The sequence below is a fragment of the Seriola aureovittata genome, chromosome 3, assembly GCF_021018895.1.
Source record: "Seriola aureovittata isolate HTS-2021-v1 ecotype China chromosome 3, ASM2101889v1, whole genome shotgun sequence".
In the NCBI taxonomy this organism is placed as follows: domain Eukaryota; kingdom Metazoa; phylum Chordata; class Actinopteri; order Carangiformes; family Carangidae; genus Seriola; species Seriola aureovittata.
In genome coordinates, this window is record NC_079366.1 from 16,109,432 (window position 1) to 16,122,880 (window position 13,449).

The window sequence follows — 13,449 nt, forward strand, 5'->3', positions numbered from 1 at the left end:
TCAGATGCAGAAATTGGCATCTAGAAAGACAAGAACTGGACAATCTCATCAATTTCAGCGTACAGGCATTGTCCAGTGTTGCTGTACCGTAACCCCAACATAAGAAACCAAGTACAAATTGAAAATGAATAAGGCTTTATTGATATTGGAACCCAATATCCCATTTCTAGAAACAACAATGAGGTAGGGACTTTCCACTTTTGACAGAAAAATGGCTACCAGAGAAAGATGATAAAAGCACAATAAATTCCTCTGGGGGAGAAAGGATGGTTGTGTTAGACCAACACATTAAGTTCCTGGAGGGTAATTACAGTGTAACCATTACTGTTAGCTGGGAGAGGCAGACATGAGGTCATTATGAGGCTGTCAATGGAGAGGGACGAAGAGGAGAGAGCCAGAGCAGTTTAGCAATTCTGAATATTTTATGACACATAATTATGGTTTGGTTGGGGGAAAAATGGACAGGGGTGGTACTGGATGAGTGCATATATGTGTGTGTGTGTGTGTGTGTGTGTTTGTGCGTGTGTGTGTTTGAAGCAGCTTTCTATGCGCTGCTCAACATCATGTGTGTCTGATTATTACACCACAATCGTTTCTGGCCGCTCTCCCTCTCTCTCCCTCTATCCCTCCTCCATCCATCTCTCTCGTTCCCTCGTTAAGGGTTCAGTACCGAACAAAGCACACAGTCATGCAGAGAGAATGCGAGGCTCAACCGAGCGGTTCCAACTCACACCACAATTACATATGGCTTCTCCCTCACTGTCTCTTCCACCCTCCTTTCCCCTTGCTTTTCTCCCTGAAACATCCTCGCTCTGTTTTTCTACTCTTTGCATAATGTGTCCTTGTCTTCTTCGAAATACGTATCTCTGTCACACACAATTTGTCTCTCTCTTGTGGTAGCCAATTAGAGCCTTATGTCTCCTTCTTCACCCAGAGGCCGTCAGTTTAAACAGATTTTTTTTTCTTTCTTTTTTTTTTTTTTTGCAAGGAAAAGAAAACATTTTTACCCCTTTAATAGTTCTCTGTGGAGCTCATTGCAATGCCAGTTCCATTTGCAACACAGCCAGGGAAATATTGGGGAATATTTATACTGATGTGTGTTTTTTTTTTTATTGAGTACTGCAGTTCAGCACACCAAGCTCAGGCACATTGTTATCTCCATGTAGATGATTTTTTTTTGGTTCCACATTAACTGTGCTGCAAGTAGAAGAAAACTAATCAAAAAGCTTTTTTTTTTTTTTGCAGAGAACGCTTGCTTCCTGTATCTCTTGGTGAGTTTGTTCTCTGTCTTTATTCCTCTCTCCTCTTTCTCCACCAGAGGATTGATAACCATCTGGCTGTTAGCAAGCTCTCTCTGAGCTTGCAATTTCAATTTCTCTCGTACATTTGTATAGATAACAACAAGACAGCAGAGAGAGGAAAATGTGCTTTATCTTGTATCGTTCTATGAAGACGAATCAAAATGCAACTTAACTGCGGAGACTATGTGAGGTGGAATCTACAGCGCTCGCTATTGAAATTGAAACAGCACAAAAAAAAAAAAAAAGTGATGAGTGAAAGATCAATGTGTGTGACTGCATCAAAACCAGATGAATTTCCCAAGTTAAAGATTTTCAGGGACAGATAATCAGCATTCCTACCTCGTACTCTTGAGAGAACTTGAGATTGTCGTTTGCCTTGAGGCGCTCAATGTGATCTGCCAGCTCAGAGATGGGGACAGGCGGGTGACTTGCCATGCCTGCCGAGCACAGAAATAGAAAAAGAGGCCATTTCTATACACGTACAACTAAACTCTTTGGGAGGAAAATGTTAAGAGTTAGGATTCTCAGAGGATGTGTTGTTTAGTGTTCTGTCCATGGTCAGTGGAGGAAGCAAATGGAAGTGTTGTCTTTTCTTTTTTTTGTTAAGTGACCATTTTCTCTCTAGGCAGACAGACAGAAAGAACAATGTGCGTGTTCTGAAAGTTACTGAGGCACAATAACATGTCCTCAGAGTAAATGCACACTGCTGGTGAAGATAAAAAAAGACTATGACACAGGCAGTTAAAAAATTTAGCATGAAAAAAACCCAAAAAAAAAACATATTTGGGTTTTTAAAGAAGTAGTCCAGAGGCATTTTGATGAAATGTTGTCAATTGAAGCAGCTTCATCCTATTTGGGATGGACGGTTAGTTAGCATGAAAATGGGAAGGAAAGAAAGAAAGAAAGAAAGAAAGAAAGAAAGAAAGAAAGAAAGAAAAATAATGACAACAGAGAGAAAAAGAAGATCCACGGTGGACTGAGACCAACTAACTTGACAAACGCCGATAACCACGGTACACTGATACACGGTAGGCTGAAAAGGGAAACAACACCAGGGTTAATCCTATTCATAAAAACACAACTAATACTTAGGAAGTCACAGATCCAACTAAACAGTGTTTGTGTGTGTATCCGTGTGCACGAGTGTCCAGTCTACCTGGAGTCTGGAAGTTAATTCTGCGTAGCTCCACAGGATCAGTGGGATGGTGAGATGACATGGCTTTGCTGCAAGGAAAACTGCCCTTCCTTCCTTCAGCCTCAGCTCTTTTTCTGTAACACAAAAACAGCATTTAGATGCACCTCAACCTATGCTCAACAAATGTGTTTATAAACTTAAGTATAACCTCAATTTCAGGGATTTGTATTGAAACTGACGGACCACAGTAATGTGAGTGTAAAACTTTGGAGAAAAGCCACTTAAAATTGTTATTTGAACATTTACAGGGATAGCTGTACTTCTAAGGAAATTTCTGTTTCAAATTCTAACCAGGGGTTTGGCTGACTGCTGGTTTAGTCTTGTGGCTTTTTATATGTTAATGGCCAGCTCATTGTCTGAGATAATGGTGGGTGTCTCCTTTTGTTCATAGTTTCCTCTGGAGTTAGAAGCGACACTAAAGCAATCGAAATGAAAAACTTCATGAAGTGCAGTGGCCACTGTTTCCTACTCTGAATATTTACAAAGTGATTTTATGGCCACGTCTTTATCTAGTACTCTGGCTAAATTGTATAACTTCCAGTGTACAATTTATCCAGTGCACTATAGGTTAATATGCAATCATCAGAGATCAGGATAATCCTGACTCTATTGGGATCTATTATCTGAAGTATTCTTTGCAAAGGCTTTTCAAGGAAAATATCCCTTAAGGACAGAGGAAATGGTAATAGATAGTGTTTGTTTACCTGTCAGGTTTGCTGGATCCAAACAGGGAGAGGGGGCAGATAAAAGAACAGACAAGGATGAATAACATTAGTGTCCAATCAAAAAATATCAGCAACTAAAGCAATGCTGAACTCATCATTCTGTCCCACTCAATAAAAACTGATCACGTTCTTATAACTTATGTTAGATATGTAAAATAGCACTTCCTGTAGATGTGAGGATGAACCGTGAATATAAATCAAAATGACAAAAAATGCATCCTCTGTTTTCACACAACACTGCCTACACATTATCACCCAGTACACTCTCACACTGTGACATCTCCTACATAATAACATGCTGGAAACATATAACAAAGTGCAACTCAGTTGTGAGGCACTAATGGCTGCAGACCACCACAGGTTACACTCCAGGGCTTATGAACTTTAAATTATTACCATAGAGGTTAATAATTTTGCTATGCCACATTGGTCACAGCAATTATCTGTGTGCGTTTACAAAGCTCTAGCTAGAAGACCAGATGATTATCATGAATTATGCTAATGAGCGATAATGTTATCTTCCCCTTTCTGCTCTGTTTGCTAACTTTTCTCCCTGTGTATAGATTTAAAAACAGATTACACAGAAAACATCGGCATTTCTATAAGAACCTGTGAGCGAAATTCATCCATGATTAGTAACAGATTGAGATGTTAATAGTCCCGTTGCCTCAGTGCAGAAGTGCAATAAATATAACTTAATGTAAGTCCTGCATGTGCCATAAATAATCGAAGCACATAATGAACCAAGCAGGCTTTGCTCACTCAGCTTTTGTTTATGACCTTGTTCTGTTAAAGGTGAATTGAAAGCTGCTGCTTGAGGCAAGACGGTCTATCTATAGGCATCAGGAGTATTCACAGTGGATCCACTTTCATTTTCAGACCCCTTTAGTGAAAATACCTAGCGACAAATCTAGCAACTTTTTGGACAAACCTCATCTATTTTCCATAAACAGAGTCGCCAGTACTGCCCCATGAGTGAGAGGCACACCTTTCTCTGTGTCTACTCCGTTCAGTGAGCGGCAGAGGCGGAGCAGCAGTTCTGTCGCCTCTAACTTTCTTTCTGACTGATCATTTTACAAGTAAATATAGTTGGATTGACAGCACAGTCTTTGTCTTTAACTTATGTGTATGGTGGGCTTGTCAGACGATGTCGTGGTTATAAAGTCTGGATTTTAGTAGCAGAGCAGCAGCTTGGGAATAGCTTGGAAGTTAACATACAGTTTTAATGGGCTGCGTTTCAAGTTTCACCAGCTGACACTAGGCAAAATGCAAATATGACACAATGATGTAATGAATATGCTAATTAGCGCATTACATCATCTAGCGTCATTTAGAGACTTTTCCAGCAGGGCTTATCTACTTTCCCTTAAAAGCAGTTGTTTACTGTTTACTGCAGTTTTCTACTACGCCTTCAATTCTCACATTGACCATATGAAGTCTAGTCATATAGTAGAATTATATATATATATATTACTATTTATTATATTTTGACCTTGTCTTGTTGATTTCCTTTATTCCTTCTCCCACCAACCCAACTGTTTTTATTTCTTCCTGGCTTCATCATGCTGCCTTTACCTCTTGAAGAGGAGAATGGCGATGACGATGCAAACGATGAAGATGACAGCCAGCACAGGCCCCACTACCCACAACAGCCCCTCCTCTTCGTCAACCATTGGCTTGGGATCCACATCCAATGAGGTCACAGGGTCAGAGTAAGGGCTAGTGGCATACATGGTCTGCAGGAAAATATGGTTTTATTGTGCATTTCTACACATAAATTAGACAAAATTGTTTTCAGTTGGATGAACTGTGTGTGAGAGTGCGTTTGTATTTTTACTCACATTCTCTGAGAGGTCTAGCAGCGCGAGCACAAAGAACACATACTCCTGTCCGTTCTGCAGTGGACGGTTGCGGAAGTCACCATAGTTTCGTCCGTCGCCTAGTGTGAACTCCAGGGGGAGGGTCTTAAAGTGAGCAGTGACATAGGCCCTGGGATCTGATTGGCCAGCCTGTCTGCGGATGCGAAGGGCACGACTGACACTCGTCCTGTTGATCTCTTTCAGAAGCTGAGAGGAAAGAAAACAGAGGACAGGTTGACATGGATAAACAGAGGAGACGGGAAAAGGACAGCGAGGAATTTGAGAACTGAAACAGAGGCAGCAAAGAGTTTAAAAGATGAGAAATGATAGAAAATGGTGGAATGAAAGCCTCATCAGTGAAGGAAAAATGGGCTGTATGGAGAAATATCACCTAAGAACAAATGTCTTCATCATCAACTGAATTTTCTACCGCAGTGGGCACCATAAAAACTCTATTGAAACTAATATTGCACATGAATGTGCTTTCAGAAGAGCATAATGAGCTGCAGATGAAGATGAAGTCTTTAGAAAAAAGCAGGAAGTGGAATTAGATGGGAAATGGCATGTGAAAGTATTGATTGGATTAATCTAGCATAGCCAGACCTATCTGTTTTGGACTGAACAGGCAGTGGTTGGCCAGGTCACCTTTACATAATAAGATACAAACAGTCTGATATAACTTAGAGGGAAAATCTTACCACAAGGCTCAGCACATATCTTTCTTTATGTGACTTAATCTTGTTTATATAGCCTTATTACAGCACTACACCTATACATTTTCATCTGTGTATGTCTTCCTTATCATATTTAATACTGATCATCTCCTTTTCCCTCAACATCATTATTTCCAAACAATAAGCTCTTAATTATGTTGTCTGGCTATCTATTAGTGACAGACTGTCTGCTCCATGTCTTACCTCATCCAGGTTCATCTGATCAGGCTCCTCCCAGGGATTCAGGAACTTTCCTCTCTGCTTCTTCAGTGGCACCACCACCACGTAGTAACCCCTGAAATAAAGCAAACATGCAGTGTGTTTAGACTCATGGAAATATACCATGGACTAGACATTTCTTCAATGTGTCAGTTTCCATGTCAGTTGTCCCTGTGCCCTTGAGCAAGACACTGAACCCCAAGTTGCTCCTGTCAGACAGGACAGCACCTTGCATGGTACCTCACTACCAACGTTGATAGTGTGTGTGTGAAACTGTAATGCTATATCGATTTACCATTTATTTCGTTTTTTTCTAAGAGTCAGATGAGAAAATTGATACCTCATATCTGTGCAGTTTACATGGATATACAGCTAGCTGCCCATTAGCTTAGCTTAGAGCCTGGAAACAGTGGGAAACAGGTAGACTGACTCTGTGTAAAGCTGCTCACTAATTAACATGTTATATCTATTTTGTTTAGTTAGTTTAATTCAGTTGTTTAATTACTGAGCGTAAGAGGTGCTGGTAAGCAAAGCCAGGCTAGCTGTTTCAAGTGCTAAGCTAACTTGCTGCTGGCGATAGCTTCATATTTACCATACAAACATGTGAGAGTGGTATCAATCTTCTCATGTAGCAGCAGCAGCAGCAGCTATGAAGCATCAAGTCAAACAGTGTGGTTGTTTTTGGAACATGAAGCCATCCATGACTGAAGCCACGTGTTAAACAAAGACAATGATATCACTGGAGTAGGGAATTTTCAGTAGCAGTCAGACCACAAGAACCCATCAAGCAACGAGGTCACACACACCAAAATCATCCATGTGTCCTCAGTAGATGACTCACTCCAGAGCTCCATGTTGGCACTTAAGCATTCACTGTGCTGACAGTGCCGTGTGGTACAGTAGAAAGTAGCTTGTTACAGCTCTAAAGCAGAAGGAGTGAGCAAAATAAAATTATATGTGCTGAAATCTGAAAATTTTGCATTAAGAGAGGAGAGATTTGTTGGTCCAAAAATCTAATCAAATAAGAAAAAAATTACAGTTTGTGTTACTAAAGCCACTAACCTGGGAAAGACTGAGTCTAAAGGAGAAAAATGCTGTTTGGGACTCTGAAACACTCTAAAACACGCCTGAGGTGACAGATACAAATCACAGGAAAATGGCTCTGAGCACATGTGAGTAGCATGTGGAGTGATTCTGGCTGTGCTTGAAGGATGAATAGGAAGGTGTGCCTCCTCTTAGTGTCTATATTTGTTCTTGGTTACAAAAAAAAAAACAGATAAGATTATCAGCTTTGTGCTTTCATTTGGCCTGTTGTGGGAGTTCTCAGACTATTGCTTTGCTGCCAACGCAGAGAAATCCCTCCTGATAGACCAATAAATGAAAAGCAGCAACGGGAGGAAATAGTGAAATTACCTCTCACGCTCTACAGAACAACTCATTTCACAACAACCTGACTGGAGCCAATTCTGCATTTATCACAACACTCGCACCTGTTCATTAAACTAAACCAGTTGTTTAACAACGCTGGCAAACATCCCTCACTCTGTCTTCCATCTCTACCTGACTTTAGCTGTGGTCTGCACAGTTGGTAGCTGCACAGTCACCATGCCGTCTGCGTTGGTTTTTCCCACCACGGTAGGTTTGGTCTTCAGGATGTCTGGGGCCGTGGTGGCAGTGACGCGGTGCTGCAGGCCCCCGGCGCTGTTGGCTCGGTTGGTGAGCAGAAAGGAGTACTGAGTGTCCGGCTCCAAGCCAGTGATCAGCTTCTGAGTTTGCTTGCCGTCCACTTCAACAGACTGGCCTTTTCCATATAGGATCTGCACATGGGGTGGGTCACATCATTGAGAGTTATATTTAATGCTGCATAGGCTAAAATGATACTGCAAACATAAAGTAAAGGATACTTTTATTCACCTGAGTAGAGAGAACCAGACATTTATTTGAGCTATTATTAAAGACTGTCCTTTACTTCACTTTCCCTGTTGTATATCTGATTATACTTTAGCACAAAGCCTCCCCAGTTTGCTTTTGGTTCTGTTCGGTGTTAATGCAAACCAAACACATCCTCTATTTATTTTACATTAAAAACCTTCCAGCAGCTCAAAGAGCATAATCCATTTATTTCCCTGCAGGCTTTATCAGCTACCAGACAAGAGGAGTTGAGTTTCATCAACAAGCAGCTTAACACCAAGAAAATTGGGCAAAACAGTAGGCAATAATATAATCCATTATTTTCAAATCAGCATGTGAACCATTGTAGAACATTTAATTTCACATCCCCACACCCCCATATCCTTTAGCCTTTATTTCTGACCTCGCTGTATTTGTTTGTAAACTATTTGAGAACTGGCTGTTGAATTCAATTTTTCATTTAACTATATTTAAATGGTAGAGTGCGAATGTACTTACTGTGAAGGGTTGGGCAGGGTTCTTGTCTCGGATCTCCCAGGACAGCAGAACCGAGTTCTTCATGGCTGCTTTTACTCTGAAGTTGGTGGCAAAAACTAAGATACAGAAGAGGAGAAAAATAAAAGAAAGAAAGAAATAACATGAATTTGACTCCACAGTCTCATTTAATCTCTCTCCTGAACCAAACATAATGGCCTTACCTGTGTATCATTCTCTAGTACCAGTCTCAAGCTAACTATCTGCTCTGTTCAACACACAGTGACTGTGACTGGACAGGGACACTTGCCCAAAACCCAAGACTCTTACCTTGATTTGGGAAAGGACGTTGGGTCTAAGACTACAGTGACAAGACAACGAAAAAGGACACGTAGGATGTTGTCATCAGATGTTGTGTGAGTGTGCGTGTGCATGTGGGACAATATATGCACAGTTGTGCTGTTAGGAAGCGCGTCTTGCATCCTGAGCAATGAAGATGGGTTGTTAGAAATTGAGTTAGTCCTACCTTCGTCCAGCCGCTGCGTCCTAAACTGGACACTGGGGCTGTACGGCCCAGGGCCGACAGCTGTGAACGCGCACACCCTGACATCATACACAGTATCGGCACTCAGACCCTCCAACAACACACTTGACCCTGGAGCGGGCACCATAACTTCTGAGGCGTTCCCTCGACTGTTTATATCCTTGTACAGCACTGAGTACTTTGCAATTTTTCCATTTTGCTCAATAAGAGGGACTGATTTCCAGGCCAGCCGGAGGGAGGTGGCAGAAGCCTCCTCAGAGATGATATTTTCTGGATATCCACTGGGGGCATCCTCTGAAGTAGTCACCTCCTTTACCGCCTCCTCTCCGTAGCCCATTTTGTTCCGGGCAGAGAGTCTGAACACATAGTTAGCTCCCTTGTGGATGTCCTGGGCGGTGTAGCGGTTCTCCTTGCTTGGGAACTCCACCACCGTAAAGGGAAGGACGTCGATGCGGCCAAAAGTGAGGCGGTACCCAAGGAGCGGGGTGGGTGGGTTTGGCGCTGGATACCACTGAAGCACGGCAGTACCTGAATCAGTGGCACTCACCATCAGTTTGGGCTTCTCAGGCACTAGAGAGAGAAACAGGGAGGGCAGCAAAGAGAGAGAGTGATGTTTTGATAACTAGAGGATAATTGCAAAGCACATTATTTATAACCTCAAGCAAAATTTGGTTAATATGGCATCACTGGCTTCTTACTGGCACAGCAAGGTTTGACAGAGTGAGACAAACCAATCCAGTGATTTAATGGAGACCACTGTCTCAAAGATATGTGTTTGCATGTGCTTTTGTAGCTCTATGTCTTTCAGTATGTTTGTGTAAGATTTTGTGTGGACACACTTACGTGGCAGGGCAGTGCAGACTGCAACAGGTTTACTGCGAGCACCATCGCCTTTGGCAGTGTAAGCCCCCACTGATACAGAGTAGGAAGTGTCTGCCTTCAGGTCCCCAAGAATGACCTCCTGCAGGACAAAAAAAAGCAGTGTCAGCAGTAAAAGGCAACTACTTTTGTGTGCCCTCGGGACAATGACCAGGACTTCAATTTAATAAAAAAAAGTCTAGGTCAAATCCAGTCAAAAAGGTGCACCCTCCGACAAAAAAAAGCTACAGTTCTGTGCTTTTCTCTGATGGTGTCCCAGTACAGACGGTTGTTCAGCTCTTTTCTCAGGCCAGGAATTACATTTTGAAGTCATTTTTCTTTCTTTCATTGCTCACCTGGCAGGTGCTTATGGGAAATGTACTGGAGATTTGGTTTGTGATCAGCTCACCAAAACTCAGAATTCAAGACAACCACATCAAACAATCTCAACAGAGCTCAAAATATGGGCCATTCTTTACACAAAACATAACTTAAGACTCAAAATTAATTTAGATTTGTCTCCATCTGAACACTAAACACAATATTTTCTGCATTTCTTGGCCTGTAGTGAACATAAATAATCACAATATTTTGGCAATATCCACAAATTACTATGTGTTATCTATGTGTTTTCCCAGGGTCCCATGTTAAATGTTCTGGAAAAAATAGGTTTTCTTGGTTTTAAGCCCTTCTTCTTGTTGTTTTGGAGATTTCAAAGCTGTAATCTTTTAAAATATGACTCATCTACTCTCCATGCTTTGTTATTAATATTATTATTAACAATAATAATATTAAATAATTTCCTTAAATAAAGGTTTACTCACATATTCAGTTGAGTCATCATATTCCCACTGAACAATGGTGCAGCATAGGGAAAAGAGAAAAAGGAGAGAAACACACAATTCTTAATATTTGGGATAAAATCTAAAAGACTTAATTTGTGTCTTTTCTACAGTTAGGTCAGATGCATCTTTATCTGCAATAGAACTGTCAGTTATTGTGCAGGTATAAACAGATATAGGTCCATTATCTACACTGGACAGAAATTTTAAGCCTGTTTGACCTGACCAGGCCAGAATCTTTTATTTTAAAGGAATAGTTCTACATTTTGGGAAATATGCTTAATCACTTTCTTGCCAAAAATTACATGAGAAGATTAATCTCACAGTCATTTGTTCACTAGTGAAGCTACAGCCAGCAGCTGGTTAGCTGGTTAGCAAGACCAGAAACAGAATCTGCAGCTACCAAAACAGAAGTTTAAAAACTTCTGAGTAAACAAATGAGACATTATGTGTTAATTAGCAAGCTGATTTTTTTTAACCCTTGGGCAACATTAGGCTAGCTGTTTCCAGTCTTTATGCTAATCTAAGCTAACAACCTGACAGCTGTAGCTAATGGACAGATGTGCAAGCGGCAGCCTATTGAAATAATCCTTTACAAACTTACAAACAAACTTAAAGAAGGTTTCTGCTCAGTTCATTTATTTGTTTTTGATCATTTGTCATCTCTTATTATTTTTAGCATCATCCTGTGAGTCATAGAAGAAGTTGATATGGAAGCAGTGACAGATTGCTGCAACAGATTGCTGCACTGTGTATTGTGCAATTGTACAGACAAAGAATAAGAAAAAGAAATCAGGGCAAAATGTTTATCTTATCTATAGTAATAACCAGATGGCCACATGCTGGCTCTCTCATCTGAGAAACATATCCATGTAAGCCCATGAGTTGGGACAAACTCACGCAATTCAAAATAAACATTACTGTACAATAAAAGAGATGCACATATAGAATATGGCTTTGGGTTTTATTAGGAATTACTAAACAGTCCCTGACACAGTTAATTTTTTTATATAAGGTGTTAGAGAGTATATGTTAGTGTTACCTGCGAGTCCTCTATGAGGATGTCCTTGATGAAGGGCTGACCCTGAGGCTCGCCGTAGTTCATCCTCACATAGTGGACTTGGTAGCCTCTGATCTGACCGTGCTGCCGTTCGGGCGCTGGTGCTCGCCATTTCACCCTAATGGCCGAGGCGTTCACAGTCTCTGCCTCCACCCCTCGCGGAGGACCACTTGGAACTAAAAATGCATTTTGGGAAGAGGTCAAGAGTCACAGATGATGGGCACTCAAACCTCTCAAGTAAAGGCCTTTCAGTTTAGTGAAGTTTTTTGTTCTAATGAAAAATAGATTTTTAGGGGCAGATAAAAAAAATACTCAAAAGCTAAAAAAATTTAAAAATACAACCCTCCAAAAAGTCTAAAACTGCTCTGATGTCTTGGAAAAAATTCAAAATAGTAAAAAATGAGAGTGCTTGAGGAAAAACATGGAGGAAAAAAGCAGTGGAGGATAAGAAGCAAATGTAGAGAAAGATAAGAATGGCAGATAGAAAAGGATTTGTTGCCAGGGGCAGATTAACAGTGGCAGGCAGTCAAAGAGAAAATACTGTTATCAAGAAAAACCTCTCTCGTGCTGCCAAGAACTACACTTCTCACAAAAAGAAGAAGAAGAAAAAAAAAAAAACACTGAGAGAAAAAAAAAACTTCAGCCACCTCTTGCTATCTGACTGACCCACGCATAAGCACTCTAAAGAAAGCTGGAGTCAGAAAAATTCCTTATTGCAGAGATGAGGAGAATGAGCATGAATATCAAAAAGTATCACTGAGAATATTACAAATTGCTCTAGGCACAATAAAATAGATCGATTAAAAGTTAGCTGAAAGATATTCAAATAGTTGTGAAGGAACTGGAGATGAGTTGGAAGGACAGAAGGTCAGTAAGAAAAGCCAAGGTGAGGAAAGGCCAAGGTACAGCTCTAGCCAAAGGGCTTGTTTTGGTATTGTTAGTGGGGAGTATTGTTATCCTAAGACAGGGAAATCCCAACCACACCTTTTCCCAAAAAAACAGGGGATTTAGAAGAAAAGGGAAAGTGTGGATAAAAGAGGCTGGTAAAAAAAAAAAAGAGGGTAAAAACGGCTGCTGGAGAAAAAAGGGTTGCAAGAGAAAGCAGCGGTGAGGGAGTAGCAGGAGGAGATTTCCGGATGTTGGAGGCTTCTGCCAGTTATGAAGGAATAAAGGAGAGGTTTTCCAAACTGGAGGGTCTGACAATAGTTCTTAAATGCATCATCCGTTTAGACTGCAGCTCAAGAATAGACAAAATGCCTTAACTGGCAGGTGGAAGAAGCTTGCTGTTAGTTTAGGTTGCTTTGAGCTCATTAGTGCTATGTTAAGTGAGTTAGAGGTAACCATTGTTAGTGGGGCGGACCATCCTAAGACAGGCATGGGATTTGTTTTGGAACATACCGTCCTCCTCGGTGCGGATAAGCAGCTGTAAACTTTCTGGTCCATCCCCAGCTTCCGTCTGCGCTCGTACCGTTATGCCATACTCAGTCCATTTCTCCAGGTTTTCCAGGAGATAGGGAGAACTTTCCGGAGGAATTCCATCAATTCTTTTAGACGTTTTGTTGCCCTCTGTGGTGGAGTACTGGATGGAGTATCCCGTAATGATGCCATTCTGAAACTCCAGAGGAGGCGGACCCCAACTTACCAGGATGCTGGTAGAACTGGGACTGGTGCATGTGATGTCCTGGGGAGGTGCTGAAGGAACTGATTGGCCAGTTTTTGAGGAAGCACAGTCGGGGGTTGTTTGGGTA

General features: G+C 41.2%; 1 protein-coding gene across 1 annotated transcript in view; it reads right to left on the reverse strand.

Moving 5' to 3' along the window:
• ptprdb (protein tyrosine phosphatase receptor type Db) overlaps window positions 1-13,449 on the reverse strand; it is a 146,833-nt gene that overhangs the window by 17,934 nt on the left and 115,450 nt on the right. Inside the window, exons 19-31 of the mRNA XM_056371532.1 lie at window positions 13,100-13,402; window positions 11,684-11,877; window positions 10,624-10,650; window positions 9,785-9,902; window positions 8,924-9,511; window positions 8,422-8,516; window positions 7,573-7,829; window positions 5,998-6,088; window positions 5,063-5,287; window positions 4,797-4,957; window positions 3,201-3,212; window positions 2,458-2,570; window positions 1,641-1,738 (exon numbers count right to left, since the gene is read on the reverse strand). Of these exons, the coding sequence (XP_056227507.1) occupies window positions 1,641-1,738; window positions 2,458-2,570; window positions 3,201-3,212; window positions 4,797-4,957; window positions 5,063-5,287; window positions 5,998-6,088; window positions 7,573-7,829; window positions 8,422-8,516; window positions 8,924-9,511; window positions 9,785-9,902; window positions 10,624-10,650; window positions 11,684-11,877; window positions 13,100-13,402 (2,282 nt within the window). The remainder of the gene's footprint in view (window positions 1-1,640; window positions 1,739-2,457; window positions 2,571-3,200; window positions 3,213-4,796; window positions 4,958-5,062; window positions 5,288-5,997; window positions 6,089-7,572; window positions 7,830-8,421; window positions 8,517-8,923; window positions 9,512-9,784; window positions 9,903-10,623; window positions 10,651-11,683; window positions 11,878-13,099; window positions 13,403-13,449) is intronic.